The sequence below is a fragment of the Scyliorhinus torazame genome, chromosome 19, assembly GCF_047496885.1.
Source record: "Scyliorhinus torazame isolate Kashiwa2021f chromosome 19, sScyTor2.1, whole genome shotgun sequence".
NCBI classification, from domain to species: Eukaryota; Metazoa; Chordata; class Chondrichthyes; order Carcharhiniformes; family Scyliorhinidae; genus Scyliorhinus; species Scyliorhinus torazame.
This window is the reverse complement of record NC_092725.1, coordinates 46,252,383-46,275,762: the sequence shown is the minus strand read 5'-3', so window position 1 is coordinate 46,275,762 and position 23,380 is coordinate 46,252,383. Positions and strand designations below refer to the sequence as shown.

General features: G+C 46.7%; 1 protein-coding gene across 2 annotated transcripts in view; it reads right to left on the bottom strand.

Moving 5' to 3' along the window:
* The window catches only part of tmem178bb (transmembrane protein 178Bb), a 742,373-nt gene extending 725,924 nt beyond the window's left edge, over nt 1-16,449 (bottom strand). The window contains exon 1 of one of the 2 annotated variants that reach the window (XM_072484242.1): nt 15,486-16,449. In XM_072484242.1, coding sequence (XP_072340343.1) covers nt 15,486-15,864 — 379 coding nt within the window. In that variant the 5' untranslated portion in view covers nt 15,865-16,449. The remainder of the gene's footprint in view (nt 1-15,485) is intronic. The other variant, XM_072484241.1, reaches the window with a different exon arrangement.
* Nucleotides 16,450-23,380: the final 6,931 nt, after the last annotated feature.

The window sequence follows — 23,380 nt, the reverse complement described above, 5'->3', positions numbered from 1 at the left end:
CAATGTGGAGGAGCAGAGAGATCTTGGGGTCTATGTTCATACATCTTTGAAAGTTGCCACTCAAGTGGATAGAGCTGTGAAGAAGGCCTATGGTGTGCTCGCGTTCATTAACAGAGGGATTGAATTTAAGAGCCGTGAGGTGATGATGCAGCTGTACAAAACTTTGGTAAGGCCACATTTGGAGTACTGTGTACAGTTCTGGTCGCCTCATTTTAAGAAGGATGTGGAAGCTTTGGAAAAGGTGCAAAGAAGATTTACCAGGATGTTGCCTGCAATGGAGAGTAGGTCTTACGAGGAAAGGTTGAGGGTGCTAGGCCTTTCCTCATTAGAACGGAGAAGGATGAGGGGCTACTTGATAGAGGTTTATAAGATGATCAGAGGTATAGATAGAGGAGACAGTCAGAGACTTTTTCCCCGGGTGGAACAAACCATTACAAGGGGACATAAATTTAAGGTGAAAAGTGGAAGATATAGGAGGGATATCAGAGGTAGGTTCTTTACCCAGAGAGTAGTGGGGGCATGGAATGCACTGCCTGTGGAAGTAGTTGAGTCGGAAACATTAGGCACCTTCAAGCAGTTATTGGATAGGTACATGGATTACGGTAAAATGCTATAGTGTAGATTTATTTATTCTCAAGGGCAGCACGGTAGCATTGTGGATAGCACAATTGCTTCACAGCTCCAGGGTCCCAGGTTCGATTCCGGCTTGGGTCACTGTCTGTGCGGAGTCTGCACATCTTCCGTGTCTGCATGGGTTTCCTCCGGGTGCTCCGGTTTGCTCCCATAGTCCAAAGATGTGCGGGTTAGGTGAATTGGCCAATGATAAATTGCCCTTAATGTCCAAATTGCCCTTGGTGTTGGGTGGAGGTGTTGAGTTTGGGTAGGGTGCTCTTTCCAAGAGCCGGTGCAGACTCAAAGGGCCGAATGGCCTCCATCTGCACTGTAAATTCAATGATAATCTATGATTAATCTTGGACAAAGGTTCGGCACAACATCGTGGGCCGAAGGGCCTGTTCTGTGCTGTATTTCCTATGTTCTATGTCTCTTACTCTGCAAATCCAATGTCACTGACTCTGCTAATCCAATGTCACTGACTCTGCTAATCCAATGTCACTGACTCTGCTAATCCAATGTCACTGACTCTGCTGATCCAATGTCACTGACTCTGCTGATCCAATGTCACTGACTCTGCTGATCCAATGTCACTGACTCTGCTAATGCAACGTCACTGACTCTGCTAATGCAACGTCACTGACTCTGCTAATGCAACGTCACTGACTCTGCTAATGCAACGTCACTGACTCTGCTAATGCAACGTCACTGACTCTGCTAATGCAACGTCACTGACTCTGCTAATGCAACATCACTGACTCTGGTAATCCAATGTAACTGACTCTTCTTATCCAATACCACTGACTCTGCCGATCTGATATCAGTAACTCTTCTCATCCAGTATCACTGACTCTGCTCATCCAGTATCACTGACTCTGCTCATCCAGTATCACTGACTCTGCTCATCCAGTATCACTGACTCTGCTCATCCAGTATCACTGACTCTGCTCATCCAGTATCACTGACTCTGCTCATCCAGTATCACTGACTCTGCTCATCCAGTATCACTGACTCTGCTCGTCCAGTATCACTGACTCTGCTCGTCCAGTATCACTGACTCTGCTAATCTAATGTCACTGACTCTGCTAATCCAATGTCACTGACTCTGCTAATCCAATGTCACTGACTCTGCTAATCCAATGTCACTGACACTCATAATCCAATATCACTGACTCTGCTAATCCAATGTCACTGACTCTGCTAATCCAGTATCACGGACTCTGCTAATCCCATATCACTGACTCTGCAAATCCAATGTCACTGACTGCTAATCCCATATCACTGACTCTGCTAATCCAATATCACTGACTCTTCTAATCCAATGTCACTGACTCTGCTAATCCAATATCACTGTCTATGCTAATCCAGTATCACTGACTCTGCTAATCCCATATCACTGACTCTGCTAATTCAATCTCACTGACTGCTAACCCAATATCACTGACTCACCTAATCCAATATCACTGACTCTGCTAATCCAATATCACTGACTCTGCTAATCCAATATCACTGACTCTGCTAATGCAACATCACTGACTCTGCAAATGCAACATCACTGACACTGCAAATGCAACATCACTGACTCTGCAAATGCAACATCACTGACTCTGCTAATCCAATATCACTGACTCTGCTAATCCACTGTCACTGACTCTGCTAATCCACTGTCACTGACTCTGCTAATCCACTGTCACTGACTCTGCTAATCCACTGTCACTGACTCTGCTAATCCACTGTCATTGACACTGCTAATCCAATGTCACTGACTCTGCTAATCCAATGTCACTGACTCTGCTAATCCAATGTCACTGACACTGCTAAACCAATGTCACTGACACTGCTAATCCAGTGTCACTGACTCGGTTACTCCAATGTCACTGACACTGCTATCTGCTAATCTAATATCACTGATACTGCTAATCCAGTATCACTGACTCTGCTACTCCAATATCACTGATACTGCTAATCTAATATCACTGATACTGCTAATCCAGTATCACTGACTCTGCTAATCCAATGTCACTGACTCTGCTAATCCAATGTCACTGACTCTGCTAATCCAATGGCACTGCCTTTGCTGATCCAGAATCACTGACTCTGCTAATCTAATGTCACTGACGCTGCTCATCCAATGTCACTGACTCTGCTCATCCAATGTCACTGACTCTGCTCATCCAATGTCACTGACTCTGCTCATCCAATGTCACTGACTCTGCTCATCCAATGTCACTGACTCTGCTAATCTAATGTCACTGACTCTGCTAATCTAATGTCACTGACTCTGCTAATCCAATGTCACTGACTCTGCTAATCCAATGTCACTGACACTCATAATCCAATATCACTGACTCTGCTAATCCAATGTCACTGACTCTGCTAATCCAGTATCACGGACTCTGCTAATCCCATATCACTGACTCTGCAAATCCAATGTCACTGACTGCTAATCCCATATCACTGACTCTGTTAATCCAATATCACTGACTCTTCTAATCCAATGTCACTGACTCTGCTAATCCAATATCACTGTCTATGCTAATCCAGTATCACTGACTCTGCTAATCCAATATCACTGTCTATGCTAATCCAATGTCACTGACTCTGCTAATCCAGTATCACTGACTCTGCTAATCCAATATCACTGACTATGCTAATCCAATGTCACTGACTATGCTAATCCAATACCACTGACTCTCCTAATCGAATGTCACTGACTCTGTTAATCCAGTGTCACTGACTCTGCTAATCCAATGTCACTGACTCTGCTAATCCAGTATCACTGACTCTGCTAATCCAATGTCACTGACTCTGCTCATCCAATGTCACTGACTCTGCTCATCCAATGTCACTGACTCTGCTCATCCAATGTCACTGACTCTGCTAATCTAATGTCACTGACACTCGTAATCCAATATCACTGACTCTGCTAATCCAATGTCACTGACTCTGCTAATCCAGTATCACGGACTCTGCTAATCCCATATCACTGACTCTGCAAATCCAATGTCACTGACTCTGCTAATCCAACATCACTGACACTCCTAATCCAATGTCACTGACTCTGCTAATCCAGTATCACTGACTCTGCTCATCCAGTATCACTGACTCTGCTCATCCAGTATCACTGACTCTGCTAATCCAGCATCACTGACTCTGCTAATCCAGCATCACTGACTCTGCTAATCCAGCATCACTGATACTGCTAATCTAATATCACTGACACTGCTAATCCAGTATCACTGACTCTGCTAATCCAATATCACTGATCCTGCTAATCCAGTATCACTGACTCTCCTAATCCAATATCACTGACTCTGCTAATCCAATACCACTGACTCTCCTAATAGAATGTCACTGACTCACCTAATCCAGTATCACTGACTCTCCTAATCCAATGTCACTGACACTGCTAATCCAATATCACTGACACTGCTAATCCAGTATCACTGACTCTGCTAATCCAATTTCACTGACTCTGCTAATCCAATGTCATTGACACTGGTAATCCAATGTCACTGACTCTGCTAATCCAATGTCACTGACACTGCTACGGCAATGTCACTGACACTGCTAAGACAATGTCACTGATACTGCTAATCTACTATCACTGATACTGCTAATCCAATATCACTGACTCTGCTAATCCAATGTCACTTTCTCTGCTCTGCCAATGTCACTGACTCTGCTAATCTAGTATCACTGACTCTACTAATCCAATACCACTGACTCTGCTAATCCAGTATCACTGACTCTGCTAATCCAATATTACTGACTCTGCTAATCCAATGTCACTGACTCTGCTAATCCAATGTCACTGACTCTGCTAATCCAATGTCACTGACCCTGCTAATCCAATATCACTGACCCTGCTAATCCAATATCACTGACACTGCTAATCCAGTATCACGGACTCTGCTAATCCAATGTCACGGACTCTGCTAATCCAATATCACTGACTCTGCTAATCCAATGTCACGGACACTGCTAATCCAATATCACTGACTCTGCTAATCCAGTATCACTGCCTCTGCTAATCCAATATCACTGGCTCTGCTAATCCAATGTCACTTACTCTGCTAATCCAATATCACTGACTCTGCTGATCCAATGTCAGTTACTCTGCTAATCCAAGGTCACTTACTCTGCTAATCCAATGTCACTGACACTGCTAATCCAAGGTCATTGACTCTGCTAATCCAATGTCACTTACTCTGCTAATCCAATGTCACTTACTCTGCTAATCCAATATCACTGACTCTGCTAATCCAATATCACTGACTCTGCTAATCCAGTATCACTGACTCTGCTAATCCAATGTCACTGACTCTGCTAATCCAGTATCACTGACACTGCTAATCTAATGTCACTGACTCTGCTAATCCAGTATCACTGACACTGCTAATCTAATGTCACTGACTCTGCTAATCCAATGTCACTGACTCTGCAAATCCAATATCACTAATCCAATATCACTGACTCTGCTAATCCAGTATCACTGACACTGCTAATCCAATGTCACTGACACTGCTAATCCAATGTCACTGACTCTGCTAATCCAATGTCACTTTCTCTGCTCTGCCAATGTCACTGACTCTGCTAATCCAATATCACTGACTCTGCTAATCCAATGTCACTGACTCTGCTAATCCAATATCACTGACTCTGCTAATCCAATGTCACTGACTCTGCTAATCCAATGTCACTGACTCTGCTAATCTAGTATCACTGACTCTACTAATCCAATACCACTGACTCTGCTAATCCAGTATCACCGACTCTGCTAATCCAATATCACTGACTCTGCTAATCCAATTTCACTGACTCTGCTAATCCAATGTCACTGACCCTGCTAATCCAATATCACTGACACTGCTAATCCAGTATCACTGACTCTGCTAATCCAATGTCACTGACTCTGCAAATCCAATGTCACTGACTCTGCTAATCCAGTGTCACTGACTCTGCTAATCCAATATCACTGACTCTGCTAATCCAATGTCACTGACCCTGCTAATCCAATATCACTGACCCTGCTAATCCAATATCACTGACACTGCTAATCCAGTATCACGGACTCTGCTAATCCAATGTCACTGACTCTGCTAATCCAATATCACTGACTCTGCTAATCCAATGTCACGGACACTGCTAATCCAATATCACTGACTCTGCTAATCCAGTATCACTGCCTCTGCTAATCCAATATCACTGGCTCTGCTAATCCAATGTCACTTACTCTGCTAATCCAATATCACTGACTCTGCTGATCCAATGTCAGTTACTCTGCTAATCCAAGGTCACTTACTCTGCTAATCCAATGTCACTGACACTGCTAATCCAAGGTCATTGACTCTGCTAATCCAATGTCACTTACTCTGCTAATCCAATGTCACTTACTCTGTTAATCCAATATCACTGACTCTGCTAATCCAATATCACTGACTCTGCTAATCCAGTATCACTGACTCTGCTAATCCAATGTCACTGACTCTGCTAATCTAGTATCACTGACTCTACTAATCCAATACCACTGACTCTGCTAATCCAGTATCACTGACACTGCTAATCTAATGTCACTGACTCTGCTAATCCAATGTCACTGACTCTGCAAATCCAATATCACTAATCCAATATCACTGACTCTGCTAATCCAGTATCACTGACACTGCTAATCCAATGTCACTGACACTGCTAATCCAATGTCACTGACTCTGCTAATCCAATGTCACTTTCTCTGCTCTGCCAATGTCACTGACTCTGCTAATCCAATATCACTGACTCTGCTAATCCAATGTCACTGACTCTGCTAATCCAATATCACTGACTCTGCTAATCCAATATCACTGACTCTGCTAATCCAATGTCACTGACTCTGCTAATCTAGTATCACTGACTCTACTAATCCAATACCACTGACTCTGCTAATCCAGTATCACTGACTCTGCTAATCCAATATCACTGACTCTGCTAATCCAATTTCACTGACTCTGCTAATCCAATGTCACTGACCCTGCTAATCCAATATCACTGACACTGCTAATCCAGTATCACTGACTCTGCTAATCCAATGTCACTGACTCTGCAAATCCAATGTCACTGACTCTGCTAATCCAGTGTCACTGACTCTGCTAATCCAATATCACTGACTCTGCTAATCCAATATCACTGACTCTGCTAATCCAATGTCACTTACTCTGCTAATCCAGTATCACTGACTCTGCTAATCCAATATCACTGACTCTGCTAATCCAATGTCACTGACTCTGCTAATCCAATGTCACTTACTCTGCTAATCCAAGGTCACTTACTCTGCTAATCCAAGGTCACTTACTCTGCTAATCCAAGGTCACTGACTCTGCTAATCCAGTATCACTGACTCTGCTAATCCAGTATCACTGACTCTGCTAATCCAATGTCACTGACTCTGCTAATCCAATATCACTGACTCTGCTGATCCAATGTCACTGACTCTGGTAATCCAATGTCACTTACTCTGCTAATCCAAGGTCACTTACTCTGCTAATCCAATATCACTGACACTGCTAATCCAGTATCACTGACTCTGCTAATCCAATATCACTGACTCTGCTAATCCAATATCACTGACTCTGCTAATCCAATGTCACTGACTCTGCTGATCCAATGTCACTGACTCTGCTAATCCAATGTCACTTACTCTGCTAATCCAAGGTCACTTACTCTGCGAATCCAATGTCACTGACTCTGCTAATCCAATGTCACTGACACTGCTAATCCAAGGTCACTGACTCTGCTAATCCAATGTCACTTACTGTGCTAATCCAATGTCACTTACTCTGCTAATCCAATATCACTGACTCTGCTAATCCAAGGTCACTGACTCTGCTAATCCAAGGTCACTGACTCTGCTAATCCAAGGTCACTGACTCTGCTAATCCAATGTCACTGACTCTGCTAATACAGTTTGATTGTTTGTCCCTCAGAGATTATGCTGAAGCAGTTGCAGACTGTTTCTGCAGCTACTACTCAGTAGGATGGGTTGGTATTTGGTCTGTGTCCCCCTATCCACTGAACTCTACTGCTACTTTCAAATGTTCTTCCCCCTGCCAAATCTGGTCGTTGTAAAGTTTTTATTTTATTTTGTCATCGTTGAAGCTCTTCGAACACTTTGGACATGATTTCCACCCACGTCAGTGGAAAGCAGCTGGTAACAGTCTCAGTTACAGCTTTGCACAAACACCGACACCCACCAATAAGCAGTTCATCCTGGACCAGTCTGAGAACTCGTACACAGCATGGATTTCCTCACAGCATTTCGAAGCTGTGAATTATACCATACTTTATTCCTGATTGCACCGTCTCCTCCACCAACACATTCTCTTCTGCCATTATTCAAGGCCAGGAATCTGTTTATGTCCCGCCAGACGGTTAAAAGCCATCCCTGGTGTCACCTCATGAACAGCACTCTTCCCTCCCACTCCTTCAACCCTCGGATGCACTGCTGGTGTCAGCTTTAATTTCTCAGTAATATTCTGAACTGCCCGACTGCTCCCAGCAATTACTTCATGCTCACCCCACAATTCCCATTTCCATATCAATTTGGACAACAGGCAAACCTATAGGAGGCGAATTTAATCCCGAGGGGGCTGCAGAAGTTGAATTTCATTTTCTTTCACAGTAAATTCTTGATGTTTGAAATAATGGGGGAACAATGTAGACATTCCAAAGACCCCCCTACTTCTGAATCTGTTGTCTAAGGCTAACCATTATCCGGGATTTAAAAAGCATTTTAAATCATCGCTTAACAGACAGTGGATTATAAGGAACAAACAAAGAAAAGTACAGCACAGGAACAGGCCCTTCAGCCCTCCAAGCCCGTGCCGACCATGCTGCCCTTCTAAACTAAAATCTTCTACACTTCCTGGGTCCGTATCCCTCTATTCCCATCCTATTCATGTATGTCAAGATGCCCCTTAAATGTCACTATTGTCCCTGCTTCCACCACCTCCTCCGGCAGCGAGTTCCAGGCACCCACTACCCTCTGTGTAAAAAAACTTGCCTCGTACATCTACTCTAAACCTTGCCCCTCTCACCTTAAACCTATGCCCCCTAGTAATTGATCCCTCCACCCTGGGAAAAAAACCCTGACTATCCACTCTGCTATGCCCTTCATAATTTTGTAGACCTCTATCAGGTCGCCCCTCAACCTCCGTCGTTCCAGTGAGAACAAACTGAGTTTATTCAACTGCCCCTCATAGCTAATGCCCTCCATACCAGGCAACATCCTCGTAAATCTCTTCTGCACCCTCTCTAAAGCCTCCACATCCTTCTGGTAGTGTGGCGACCAGAATTGAACACTATACTCCAAGTGTGGCCTAACTAAGGTTCTAAACAGCTGCAACATGACTTGCCAATTCTTATACCCAATGCCCTACCCAATGAAGGCAAATATGCCGTATGCCTTCTTGACTACCTTCTCCACCTGTGTTGCCCCTTTCAATGACCTGTGGACCTGTACACCTAGATCTCTCGGACTGTCAATACTTTTGAGGGTTCTACCATTCACTGTATGTTCCCTACCTGCATTAGACCTTCCAAAATGCATTACCTCACATTTGTCCGGATTAAACTCCATCTGCCATCTCTCCACCCAAGTCTCCAAACAATCTAAATCCTGCTGTATCCTCTGGCAGTCCTCATCGCTATCCGCAATTCCATCAACCTTTGTGTCGTCTGCAAACTTACTAATCAGACCAGTTACATTTTCCTCCAAATCATTTATATGTACTACAAACAGCAAAGGTCCAGCACTGATCCCTGCGGAACACCACTGGTCACAGCCCTCCAATTAGAAAAGCATCCTTCCATTGCTACTCTCTGCCTTCTATGACCTAGCCAGTTCTGTATCCACCTTGCCAGCTCACCACTGATCCCGTGTGACTTCACCTTTTGTACCAGTCTGCCATGAGGGACCTTGTCAAAGGCCTTACTGAAGTCCATGTAGACAACATCCACTGCCCTACCTGCATCAATCATCTTTGTGACCTCGAAAAACTCTATCAAGTTAGTGAGACACGACCTCCCCTTCACAAAACCATGCTGCCTCTCACTAATACGTCCATTTGCTTCTAAATTGGAATATGATTTACTGTTTTGGAAAATTTGAGCTGACTTCACAGAATCCCAGAATACTACAGTGCAGAAGAAGCCCTTCGGCCCATTGAGTCTGCACTGATGCATGAAAGGCATGACCTGCCCACCTAATCCCACTTGCCAGCACTTGGCCCATAGCCTTGAATGTTATGGCATGCCAAGTACTCATCCAGTTACTTTTTAAAGGAAGTGAGGCAACCACCTCTATCACCCTCCCAGGCAGTGCATTCCTGACCCTCACCACTCTCTGGGCAAAAATGTTTTTCCTCAAATCCCCCCTAAACCTTCCATCCCTCACCTTGAACTTGTGTCCCCTCATAACTGACCCTTCAACTAAGGGGAACAGCTGCTCCCTATCCACCCTGCCCGTGCTCTTCATAATCTTGCACACCTCAATCAGGTCACACTTCAGTCTTCTCTGCTCCAGAGAAAACAATCCAAGTCTATCCAACCTCTCTTAATATTCCATTCCAGGCAACATCCTGGTGAATCTTGTCTGCACGCCCTCCAGTGCAATTACATCCTTCCTATAATGTGGTGACCAGATTTGCATACATCTGTAGCCTCACCAAAGTTGTATACAACTCCAACTTGACTTCCCTGCTTTTGTAATCTATGCCCCAATTGATAAAAGCGAGTGTCTCATATGCATTTTCATCAACCTATTAACCTGCCCTTCAGAGACTTATGGACAAACACGCCAAGGTCCCTTTGTTCTTCGGAACTTCCCAGTGTCAGACCTTTCATAGTATACTTACTTGTTAAATTACTCCTTCCAAAGTGTATCACCTCACACTTTCCAGGATTAAATTCCATCTGCCACTTATCCGCCCGTTTGACCATCCAGTCTATATCTTCCTGTAATCCAAGACGCTCAACCTCACCAGGCCAATCTTTGTGTTATCCACAAACTTACTGATCCTACCCCCCACATAGTCATCATATATGTAATTTAAATAAACGACAAACAATAGGGGGCCCAGCACGGTGGTACACCACTGGTCATTGGCTTCCAGACACTAAACCAACCGTCTATCATCACCCTCTCTCTTCTACAGCTAAGCCAATTATGAATCCACTTTATCAAGTTACTCTGTATCCCATGTGCATTTGCCTTCTTAATGAGTGTCCCATGTGAGACCTTGTCAAAGGCTTTGTTGAAATCCATGTAAACTACATCAACTGCACTACCCTCATCTGTACACTTGTTACATGCTCAAAAAATTCAATCAAATTTGTTGGACATGACCTCCCTCTGACACAGCCATGCTGACTACCCTTCATCAAACTTTGCCTCTCCGAGTGGACATAGATTCTCTCCTTCAGAATCTTCTGCAGTAGTTTCCCAACCACTGACTTGAGACTCACTGGTCTGTATTTCCCTGGCTTGTCTCTACAACCGCTCTTAAATAGTGGGACCACATTAGCTGTTTTCCAGTCCTCTGGCACCTCCCCCTTGCAACGAGTGGAGGGCTGGATTATTCCGCCGCCCGCTGCCAGAACGCCACAGCCGAGAAGCGGACAATGGAGAAGTCCATTGACCTTGGGCGGGATTCTCCGGTCGCCGGGCACACACAGCCAGAGAACCCCGCCCTAGGTCTATTGTATTTACTCATGTGTGGTTTACAGGCCAAATGAGCCCCATCCGCTTCCATGTGCGGATAAACTGTTTACCCACCACCCGGGAATATGCAGTTAGATCCCTAGTCAGCTGGCTTTGTGCCTCTCAATTGAGGCAGCACTTAAGGTGAATGGAGGAGAAGGAGGACACACTACCTCTGCCCCTGATCACTACCCCCAGTCACCCACTTTACAAATGGTGGCCGTCAGATGAGCTCAGAAGCAAACTCAAGCAGCGCACCCCTCCCCGATGAACTCAATGCATTCTATGCTCGGTTCGAGCAGGTAACCAACAATCCACTGTCGAATGCCCCAGCAGCCCATAATTCACCCATACCCACCATCACAGCTTCCGAAGTCAGATTGGCCTTCCTGAAAGTGAACCCTCGGAAGGCGACGGGCCCGGACGGGATCCCTGGTCGTGCACTCAGAGCCTGCGCGGACCAGCTGGCAGAGGTATTTGCGGACATCTTCAACCACTCCGGGGTCCCACCTGCTTCAAGAAGACCACCATCATACCGGTACCAAAGAAGAACCAGGCAACATGCCTCAATGACTACCGACCAGTGGCCCTGACTTCAGTCGTAATGAAGTGCTTCGAGAGGTTGATCATGAAGCGCATCACCTCCACACTCCCAGAATGCCTTGATCCACTGCAATACGCATACCGCTGCAACCGGTCCACATCAGACACCATTTCCCTGGCCCTACACTCATCCCTAGAGCATCTCGAAAACAAGGACTCCTACATCAGACTCCTATTTATTGACTACAGCTCCACCATCAACACCATAATCCAGCCAAGCTCATATCAAAGCTCCAAAACCTAGGACTTGGCTCCCCACTCTGCAACTGGATCCTCGATTTTCTGACCAACAGACCACAATCAGTAAGAATGAACAACAACACCTCCTCCACAATAGTCCTCAACACCGGCGCCCCGCAAGGCTGCGTACTTAGCCCCCTACTCTATTCCCTGTACACACACGACTGCGTGACAAAACTTGGTTCCAACTCCATCTGCAAGTTTGCTGACGATACGACCATAGTGGGCCGGATCTCGAATTACGACGAGTCCAAATACAGGAGGGAGATAGAGAACCTAGTGGAGTGGTGTAGCGACAACAATCTCTCCCTCAATGCCAGCAAAACTAAAGAGCTGGTAATTGACTTCAGGAAGCAAAGTACTGTACACACCCCGTCAGCATCAACGGGGCCGAGGTGAAGATGGTTAGCAGTTTCAAATTCCTAGGGGTGCACATCTCCAAAAATCTGTCCTGGTCCACCCACGTCGACGCTACCACCAAGAAAGCACAACAGCTTTACTTCCTCAGGAAACTAAGGAAATTTGGCATGTCCACATTAACCCTTACCAACTTTTACAGATGCACCATAGAAAGCATCCTATCAGGCTGCATCACAGCCTGGTATGGCAACTGCTCGGCCCAGGACCGCAAGAAACTTCAGAGAGTTGTGAACACCGCCCAGTCCATCACACGAACCTGCCTCCCATCCATTGACTCCATCTACACCTCCCGCTGCCTGGGGAAAGCGAGCAGCATAATCAAAGATCCCTCCCACCCGGCTTACTCACTCTTCCAACTTCTTCCATCGGGCAGGAGATACAGAAGTCTGAGAACATGCACGAACAGACTCAAAAACAGCTTCTTCCCCACTGTCACCAGACTCCTAAATGACCCTCTTATGGACTGACCTCATTAACACTACACCCTGTATGCTTCATCCGATGCCAGTGCTTATGTAGTTACATTGTATATGTTGTGTTGCCCTATTATGTATTTTCTTTTATTCCCTTTTCTTCTCCTCATGTACTTAATGATCTGTTGAGCTGCTCGCAGAAAAATACTTTTCACTGTACCTCGGTACACGTGACAATAAACAAATCCAATCCAATCCAATGGATTAATCCACGTACAAACTGCCAAATAACTCACGGGCAGCACAACAGAGAGTGACAGCGGGAAGTCAGCCGGAGAGAGAATTCTCTCGGGACAATGCGGGAAGAGGGTGGGTAATGGTGGGCTGCAAAGAAAATAAATCAAACAGGTCAAACAAGCATTCCAGCCTACTAGCTCCTGTGCAGCAAGGACTGTGGAACCGTTAGGAAACCTAAAGCTTTGTTTGCATCTCTTCACAAAAAAGAATATCAGGCCTGCCACAAAATATCTGCTGCCCTCCTTCAGCCCTGATGAATTGTGCACCGTTCAATCGCCTCTCATCACCCACAGTACATTCAGAGTTCTGCGCTCTACTTCCAGGAGTTCAAACTTAAACCAGCAGCCAGGCACAATGCATCTATAACCAGGGTTGAAAGGGTTAAATTGTGAGGACAGGTTTGCACAGGGCTTTGTATTCCCTCAAGTATCAGAGATTAAAGATTTGATCTAACTGGGGTAGGTTAAAACACCTGGTAGGTTAGATAGAGAGAAATTATTTCCTTGAGGTGGAGATGGGTCGGGGGTAAGGAGGGGTGGGTGCAATTCAGTGACAGAGAGGGCAGATTCTCAAAATTAGAGTGAGGTTGTGATGGGTGTCGTCAGGAAGCCTCCTTCACACAAAGAATAGTGGAAAACTGGAACCCTCTCTTGCTAAAAGCTGCTGTGATTGTTTACTCATCCGAAATGTCAACACTGGGATTCGTAGATTGTATTAAGGGTTAGGGAAATATATTAAGGGTTAGGGAGGGGTACTAACGGTTATGGAGGTAGATTACTTTGGGAATGTTATTAAAGGCGAGGGAAAGGGATTAAGGGTTAGGGAGTGGGATTAAGGGTTGGGGAGGGGATTAAGGGTTGGGGAGGGGATTAAGGGTTGGGGAGGGTCATTAAGGGTTGGGGAGGGGCATTAAGGGTTGGGGAGGGGCATGAAGGGTTGGGGCGGGGTATCAAGGATTGGGGCGGGGTATCAAGGGTTGGGAGGGGTATTAAGGGTTGGGAGGGGTATTAGGGGTTGGGAGGGGTATTAGGGGTTGGGAGGGGTATTAGGGGTTGGGAGGGGTATTAGGGGTTGGGAGGGGTATTAGGGGTTGGGAGGGGTATTAGGGGTTGGGCGGGGTATTAGGGGTTGGGCGGGGTATTAGGGGTTGGGCGGGGTATTAGGGGTTGGGCGGGGTATTAGGGGTTGGGAGGGGTATTAGGGGTTGGGAGGGGTATTAGGGGTTGGGAGGGGTATTAGGGGTTGGGAGGGGTATTAGGGGTTGGGAGGGGTATTAGGGGTTGGGAGGGGTGTTAGGGGTTGGGAGGGGTGTTAGGGGTTGGGAGGGGTGTTAGGGGTTGGGAGGGGTGTTAGGGGTTGGGAGGGGTGTTAGGGGTTGGGAGGGGTGTTAGGGGTTGGGAGGGGTGTTAGGGGTTGGGAGGGGTGTTAGGGGTTGGGAGGGGTGTTAGGGGTTGGGAGGGGTGTTAGGGGTTGGGAGGGGTGTTAGGGGTTGGGAGGGGTGTTAGGGGTTGGGAGGGGTGTTAGGGGTTGGGAGGGGTGTTAGGGGTTGGGAGGGGTGTTAGGGGTTGGGAGGGGTGTTAGGGGTTGGGAGGGGTGTTAGGGGTTGGGAGGGGTGTTAGGGGTTGGGAGGGGTGTTAGGGGTTGGGAGGGGTGTTAGGGGTTGGGAGGGGTGTTAGGGGTTGGGAGGGGTGTTAGGGGTTGGGAGGGGTTGGGAGGGGTGTTAGGGGTTGGGAGGGGTGTTAGGGGTTGGGAGGGGTATTAGGGGTTGGGAGGGGTATTAGGGATTGGGAGGGGTATTAGGGATTGGGGAGGGGGAATTAAGGATTGGGGAGGGGGTTTGGGGAGGGGTATTAAGGGTTGGGGAGGGGTATTAAGGGTTGGGGAGGGGTATTCAGGGTTGGGGATGGGTATTCAGGGTTGGGGAGGGGTATTCAGGGTTGGGGAGGAAAGGGGTTTTAAGGGTTGGGGTGGGGCATTAAGATTTGGGAGAGCACTAAGGGTTAGGGAAGGGTATTAAAGCTTAAGTGGGGTATTAAGGGTTAGGGAACCTAAGTGTTCAGATGGGAGTTAGCTAGCAGGTTAGCAGGCTGGAGGGGCTGAATGGTCTCCTGCTGTTACTACCACATAAACATTACCGCCGCCCCCCCCCCCCCCCCCCCCCGTACCTTTGGCAATCAGCCCGGCGATGTCCTGGTCAAAGCCGAGCCGGTGGCACCTCCTCCAGAGCCCGGTGTTGGTGGAGTTGTACATCCTGCTGCACTCAGCAGCGGCGCTCATGGCAAAGAGCTGGCGCCGGTTCCTGGCCACCAGCAGCTTCTCCTCCCAGCGGTCCAGCTGGTCGCGGCTGGCCCGCAGCGGCAGGTTGTTGGAGGTGTAGATGAAGCCCGGGTGGTTGGTGCGGCTGGCGTAGTTCTTGCACCTCTCCCGGTGCCTCCTGGCGTCGGTCTGGTACCAGTGGTCGGAGCAGATGGCCACGGCCAGCATGCTCAGGGCGCACAGGGCCATGGAGAGGCCGGCGTACAGCAGGAGCCGGTCGGCTGCCATCTCCTTCACGCCGCAGTCTTCAGCATCCTAGCGGAAAGCAGCGAGCAGGAAGATCCGAGGGGAAAGCTGGAGAGGGAGGGCAGAGCACTCACCATTCACCCCCTGCAGTGTGGCATCGCTTCACACAGATTGCCCCTGAGTGCACAGGTGAATCAGCGGACTGGGCACGTTTGCAAACTGGGCATCCCCCCCCCCCCCCCCCCCCAAATAAAAAAAAATTAAAAAGCCCCTTCCACAAGCCTCTGGCTGCAGCCCTTCCCTGGCCTCACCTCAGGAGCTCTCACCCCCACTTAGCACCTCCAGCACTCCCCCCAGCCCTGCCACTTTCACACCTCCACAATGAGCAGAGCTGGGGTGGTCCCGAGCCCCTTTATCCAGGGGAGGGAGAGGCTAAACAAAACCCCTCCAAAAATAATAATAAACTGCATCCACATCAACACCCAGACAACAGCACTGCAAACCCTGCACTGAAAATCTCCCAAGGAAAATAAATAAGAGGAAAATCATCCAGAAACGGAGGAGGGGGCCAAACCCTGATGTCATTGAGCCCGAGGCAGGACCATGTTTTATTTATCTACCTCCTTAAAGCGAGGATGTCCAATCGCCAACGCTTCAAACAATCCCCCGGACTCCGGCTCCCCCTTACCCGCAGCTTCGCTAACTAAACCCCGTCTTCTATTTCGATACTATGAGCTCAGCCACATTTGAAGACAAAACAAACTCTCCTTCCAAATACCAAGATGTTGTGGAATCTCAGGCAATGCCAGGCCTCGACAATTACATCGATTCATGTATTGCATTTTTCCCCAAATGGTTTCCCCTGTTTAATATTGCGGTGGTTTTTTTTTTAAATACCATTATTAAAAAGACAACGTCGAACGACTTCCCCAGTGAGGATGCGGGTTGATTTTGGTACATGGACGTTAATTAAAAGGCGTCTTATTGTGTGGCTGATTGTAATTAAAGCAACACTGCACCGCAAACAGGCAGGATGGGCAGCAGTTTCATGGTGTAAATCGGTTGTGTGTGTGTGTATATTTATATGAATGAGTTAACTGACACTAATTCATCATTAGATTAATACACTTGTCAGTTTAACCAGAGGGAAGACGTAATCCACTCAAAGGAGATGATTTGGAATTAATTCTTAATTTTCAAATATCGCCGTTAAACTTTCCGGCAGATCTGTTTCTTCCTTTTCTCTGTCAGCTATTTGGAGGCACAATCCACCCCCAGGAGATCTGGGGTAAGGAATTATTCTAAGATATTAATGTCTCAGACATTATTCAATAGTAAGATCAGGCTGGCATGACTCCATCCTTACAGCCTCGGGTGTACAGTTGTTTATTGGGGTTATTTTAAATGGTCCATTAAACTACTTGAAGTCAGCAGCCCATTGCTGCTTTGGGTTCTCACCGAGGACAGGTCCTGACCATACTCTCATTCTTTTTGACTCTTAAGGCACTCACTAGGAAGATTAACAAGGAGTGTTCCTGTTACCGTTCACGCTGTTTTAAACTGCAACAAAAACTTGTATTTATATAGCGCCTTTAACATAAAGATAAAAGTCAGAGGCTGGGAATTCTGCAACAAAAAATTCACCCCTGACTCCCAAAGATTGTGCACATGATAGGACACAAGTTAGGAGTGTAATGGAATACTCTCCACTTGCCTGGATGAGTGCAGCTCCAACAACGCACAAGAAGCTCGACACCATCCAGGACAAAGCAGCCCCGCTTAATTGGCACCCCTCCACCACCGACAGACAGTAGCAGCCATGTGTGCCATCTCAAAGATGCACTGCAGAACACACCTCGGCTCCTTCAACAGCACCTTCCAAACCCAAACCATCTAGAAGGAGAGGAGCAGCAGATTCCTGGGAACACCAGCACCTGGAGGTTCCCCTCCAAGTCATTCACCACCCCGAATATATTGCCGTTCCTTCACTGTTGTTGGGTCAAAATCCTGGAACTCCCTCCCTAACAGCACTGTGGGTGTGCCTACACATCAGAGACTGTAGCTGTTCGAGAAGGCAGCTCACCACCACCTTCTGAAGGGCAATCAATGGTTGCCTAACGGCGACACCCACATCCAATAAATGAAAAATAAAACCCAAAGGCAGGCGAAGGAGAGACCAGGGGAACGTTTGCTCCTCCTCCTGCAAACATGGCTAACTCTTTACCCTCTTAACCTTTCCTTCCTGCATTTTCTACCATCTCGAAGGACAAGGGATACCTGGGGACCCCACCAACTGATGTTGCCCTCCAAACCACACACCATCCTGACTTGGAAATATATCGCTGTTCCTTCACTGTTGTTAGGTCAAAATCTTGGAACGTCCTCTCTAACAGCACAGTGGGTGTTCCTTCACCACATGGACTGCAGCGGTTCAAGAAGGCAGCTCACCACCACCGTCTCAAGGGCAATTAGGGATGGGCAATAATTGTTGACCTAACCAATGACATCCATGTCCCCATGAAAAATAAAAACAGTGTCCGAATGTGCTTCACTGGAGTGTTAATAGTGGTAAAGATGACAGAGTCCCATCCAGCTTAACAAGGGAGCATGCTCGTACACTTGTTGGACACAAGAACCCTCACTATGTATAAACTGGTATTTAGAGCTTCCCAGGGGTAACTGCAGTATGGTTCAAGGCTTCGAGCACATCACCTACTGACTTAGAGGTGGGAGTGCTACCCTGGAACCATGGTGACACAAATAGGGCACATGTCCTCCACTGTCAACCCAGTATTTAGAATCCATATTCTACTCTCCAATCAGTGTTTAAAGTGGGGCCAACAATATTCAGCAATCTTTCCCCTGTCCTCAGACCTGAGAGAGCAGTGCAGACAGCAATGGGGAACCAGCCTCACTCACATCGATACTGAGGTCGGCCTTGTCAAATGTGTTGGGGTTCCGGTGGGTTCGGAGAGCCAGGCTGAGGAGAATCCTGGCCATCATGCTTTGATTCATTTCCTCGGCCTTCGACGTGGATACAGGCACAAGTTGTCTGAGAGGAAAATTCCCGTTCCAGCCTCCCTGAACAGGCGCCGGAATGTGGCGACTAGGGGTTTTTCACAGTAACTTCATTGAAGCCTACTTGTGACAATAAGCGATTATTATTATTATGATTGTTCTATGCCTGAGACCCCTCCAATTATTTTGTGGAAAAGAGACAAAGCATCAATTATTTCTTGCAACAGGGCAGCACGGTAGCACAAGTGGCTAGCAGTGTGGCTTCACAGCGGCAGGGTCCCAGGTTCGATTCCCCGCTGGGTCACTGTCTGTGCGGAGTCTGCACATTCTCCCCGTGTGTGCGTGGGTTTCCTCCGGGTGCTCCGGTTTCCTCCCACAGTCCAAAGACTTGCAGGTTAGGTGGATTGGCCATGCTAAATTGCCCTTAGTGTCCAAAAAGATTAGGAGGGGTTATTGGGTTACGGGGATAGGGTGGAAGTAAGGGCTTAATGTGGGTCAGTGCAGACTCGATGGGCCGAATGGCCTCCTTCTGCACTGTATGTTCTATGTTCTAACACGGTCACCTTTGTGGTATAGATAACACAGGAGTCAATTTGCACACAGCAAGATCCCATAATCAGAGCCAAGATAAATGATCAGATAATCTGAGTTTTGTGAACTAGGCTGAAAATAGATATTACCTTGGCGAACAATCTCTACTCACCCCTTCATAATCCACCCTATTCACCTATCACTAACATATGAATTAGGAGCAGGAATAGGCCACTCGGCCCTTCGAGCCTGCTCTGCTATTCAATAAGATCATGACTGATCTGACAGTAGGCTGCTGCCCACCCCCGGTAACCTTTCACCCCCTTGTTTATCAAGAATCTATCTACTTTTGCCTGAAAAATATCCAAAGGCTTCCACCGCTTTTTGCGGAGACAGTTCTCACCATACTCTGAGAGAAAAAATTCTCCTCATCTTTGTCTTAATTGGGTGGCCCCATTATTTTGACACAGTGACCCCTATTTCTAGATTTTCCCACGTTGTAACATCCTCTCCACATCCACCCTGTCAATGCACCTCAGGATATTATGTGTTTCAATCAGGTCACCATTTACTCTTCCTAACTCCAGTAGTCACAAGCTGTCCAACCTTTCCTCAAATGATAACAAGGTTTCAAAGTCTCAGAGTACGGTCTAGGCCACTTAGGACGGGGATGAGGAGAAGTTTCTTCACCCAGAGGCTGGTGAACCTGTGGAGTTCTTTACCACAGAAGGCTGCGGAGGCCAAATCACTGAATGTATTTAAGAAGGAAATAGATAGATTCCTAGACACTAAAGATGTCAAGGGGATTGGGAGAGCACATTGCATTGAGATAGAGAATTGGCCATGATCATATTGAATGGTGGACCAGTCTCAAAGGACTGAATGGCCGACTCCTGCTCCTATTTTCTATGTTTATTTGAATTGTAAAAGGTTGAGACCGCAGCATTATCTCCATTACATTTTCAAGCCATTGACTTGGGGAATTTTGCAGGAGAGAAAGTGACTGTTTGGTTTGTTATGCTGTTTCTCTGGAAGGATTTTGTTCCAAATCCTTACCCTTGGCCCATTTTCATTTCAATTCAACGGACATGACAAGAGATAAGAAATATAGTTGGTATGTGGAGGTCAGTCGATAAGACTGGCGGGAGCAGTCTGCAATGATAAACTGGGAAGGGATAAGTCTTCCATGTTGCAGAAAAATAATGAACACTCTTGAATGTCAAGACAACCTAGGACCTGTAGAAGAGGCGTCCCCACCTAATCTCACCATGAGTCGAGCTTAAGTGTCAATAACATATACTCAAATATGAAGCTACATTGGAGCCACAATCCATAAAATGTACAACTGATTGAGTCTCTTTACGGAACTCAACATGGTCTTGTTACTGTTAATGTAAATGGTGAATACTACATGCTTGCAATCTCCTGAAGGAGTCCTTGCTATGCGGTTATCAGTATCTATTCTGATATGCACCACCTGTACTGGATTGTGTTTATTATCTTATTGACCTGATTCAATAGAGTATTAACTACATATTAAATACACGCCTCACAGCTCCCGGGACCTGGGTTCAATTCCGACCTTGGGTGACTGTGTAGAGTTTGCACATTCTCCCCGTGTCTGTGTGGGTTTCCTCCAGGTGCTCCCACACTCCAAGATGTGCAGGTTTTGGTGGATTGGCATGCTAAGCTGACCCTTAGTGTCCAAAAGGTTAGGTGGGGTTTACAGGGATAGGGAGGGGTGTGGGGCTAGCAGGGTGCTCTTTCGGAGAGTCGCTGCAGACTCAATGGGCTGAATGGCCTCCTTCTGCATTGTGGGAATTACATGATTCTATGATTTCCTCACTTTTTTACTTCAGTTAAAAGTAAAAGATTTCTGACAATACCTTATAATATCACCATAAAAGAGCAATAGCGATTCGTAACAGCACCCGATATACATCCAAAAGTCTGTAACAACAAAGAGAACAACAAAGAAAATTACAGCACAGGAACAGCCCTTTGGCCCTCCCATCCTGCGCAGATCCAGATCCTTTATCTAAACCTGTCTTCTATTTCCCAAGGATCTACTTCCCTCTGTTCCCCGCCCGTTCATATATCTGTCTAGATGCATCTTAAATGATGCTATCGTGCCCGCCTCTACCACCTCCGCTGGCAAAGCGTTCCAGGCACCCACCACCCTCTGCGTAAAAAACTTTCCACGCACATCTCCCTTAAACTTTCCCCCTCTCACCTTGAAATCGTGACCCCTTGTAATTGACACCCCCACATTCAACCTGTTCCTCTTCTATCTCTAGAAATTACACCAAGAAGCAGCCACACCTCCCAGTGAAAGAAGACGAGGTTCCACTTTACAGTCCCCTGTGTCATTCTCTACACTCGTCACAGGTACTAGCCCAGCGGCATCTACCTGGATGACCTAGGTAGAGTGAGGAGTGGGTGAATATTTGGCGAAATTACAAAGTAAGATGGTGACAGTGAAAGAACAGGGCTGTGCCAGCCAAAGATGGTTTCAGTTTGTGACCTTACTCAACTATAGAACCAGGGCTCTGCCTGGCTCTACATATAGAAGATGGGAGATATCTGAGCATGATCGTTTTCTGCTGTCCTTTGAGGCTGTACAAGCACTCTGCCAGGTCAGCCAATCTCGCTAGACAGTTTTGCTCTCCATCTCTGTTCAGTTGTATAGGATAGATCCCTCAAAGTTGCAAACCACCAACAATATGCCAACCAGCACAGGTGTTTACAGCTGAGAACCCAGTGACCAAGTGCCCATTGGTCTGTGAAGGGGCCTGTCCTTGTGTGATGGAGCTCCAGACCTCTGGTTTGGGGTAGGATATTACATGAGTTGGTAACAAGGATTAGCAGCAGGCATTGGGACACACTCAAAGAAAGTTGTAGATTTAGCAAAATAAGTCAGGGAAAGTTTCTAAGCAGGAGAAAACTAACTGAACCAAAGAACCACCTTGTGACAGGTATGAAAAATCTCACAGTGTCACACAGGTGCTGACAATGTATCTTTCTGCTCAAGTGCTCTTTTCTACACTAGAGAATGAGGAGTGGATGAATTTACAGAATACATGTCTGTCAAACAAAGGAATATAAATCAATCTCTAGTACACGTCCGAAGCCACAGACAGATTTGCCACAGAGTCATAGAGGTTGCAGCACAATAAAGGCCCTTCAGCCCATCACATCTACGCCGATCAAAAACAACCACCTAAGTATTCTTTTTTAAAATAAATTTAGAGTACCCAATTATTTTTTTCCAATTAAGGGCAATTTACCGTGGCCAATCCACCTACCCTGCACATTTTTGGGTTGTGGGGATGAAACCCACGCAAACATGGGGAGAGTGGTGAGGCCGTGGAATGCCCTACCTGCTACAGTAGTGAACTCACCAACATTGAGGGCATTTCAAAGTTTATTGGATAAACATATGGATGATAATGGCATAGTGTAGGTTAGATGGCTTTTGTTTCGGTGCAACATCGTGGGCCGAATGGCCTGTACTGCGCTGTATCGTTCTATGTTCTATGTTCTATGTGCAAACTCCACACGGACAGTGACTCAGAGCCGGGATCAAACCTGAGACCTCAGCGTCGTGAGGCAGCAGTGATAACCACTGCGCCACCATGCTGCCCTTACCACCTAAGTATTCTAATCCCATTTTCTAGCACTTGGTCCATAGCCTAGTATGCCTTGGCATTACAAGGGCACATCTCAATACCTGCACCACTCTTTCAGGCAGCGAGTTCCAGATTCTCACCACCTTCTGGGTGAAAAGGTTTTTCCTCACATTCCCTCTAAACCGCTTACCTTAAATCTATGCCGCCAATCATTGATCCCTCCATCGAAGGGAAAAGTTTCTTCCTATCCACGACATTCATAATTTTATACATCTCAATCATGTCCCCCTCAGTCTCCTCTGCTCCAAGGAAAACAATCCAAGTCTTATAGAATTTACAGTGCAGAAGGAGGCCATTTGGCCCATTGACTCTGCACCGGC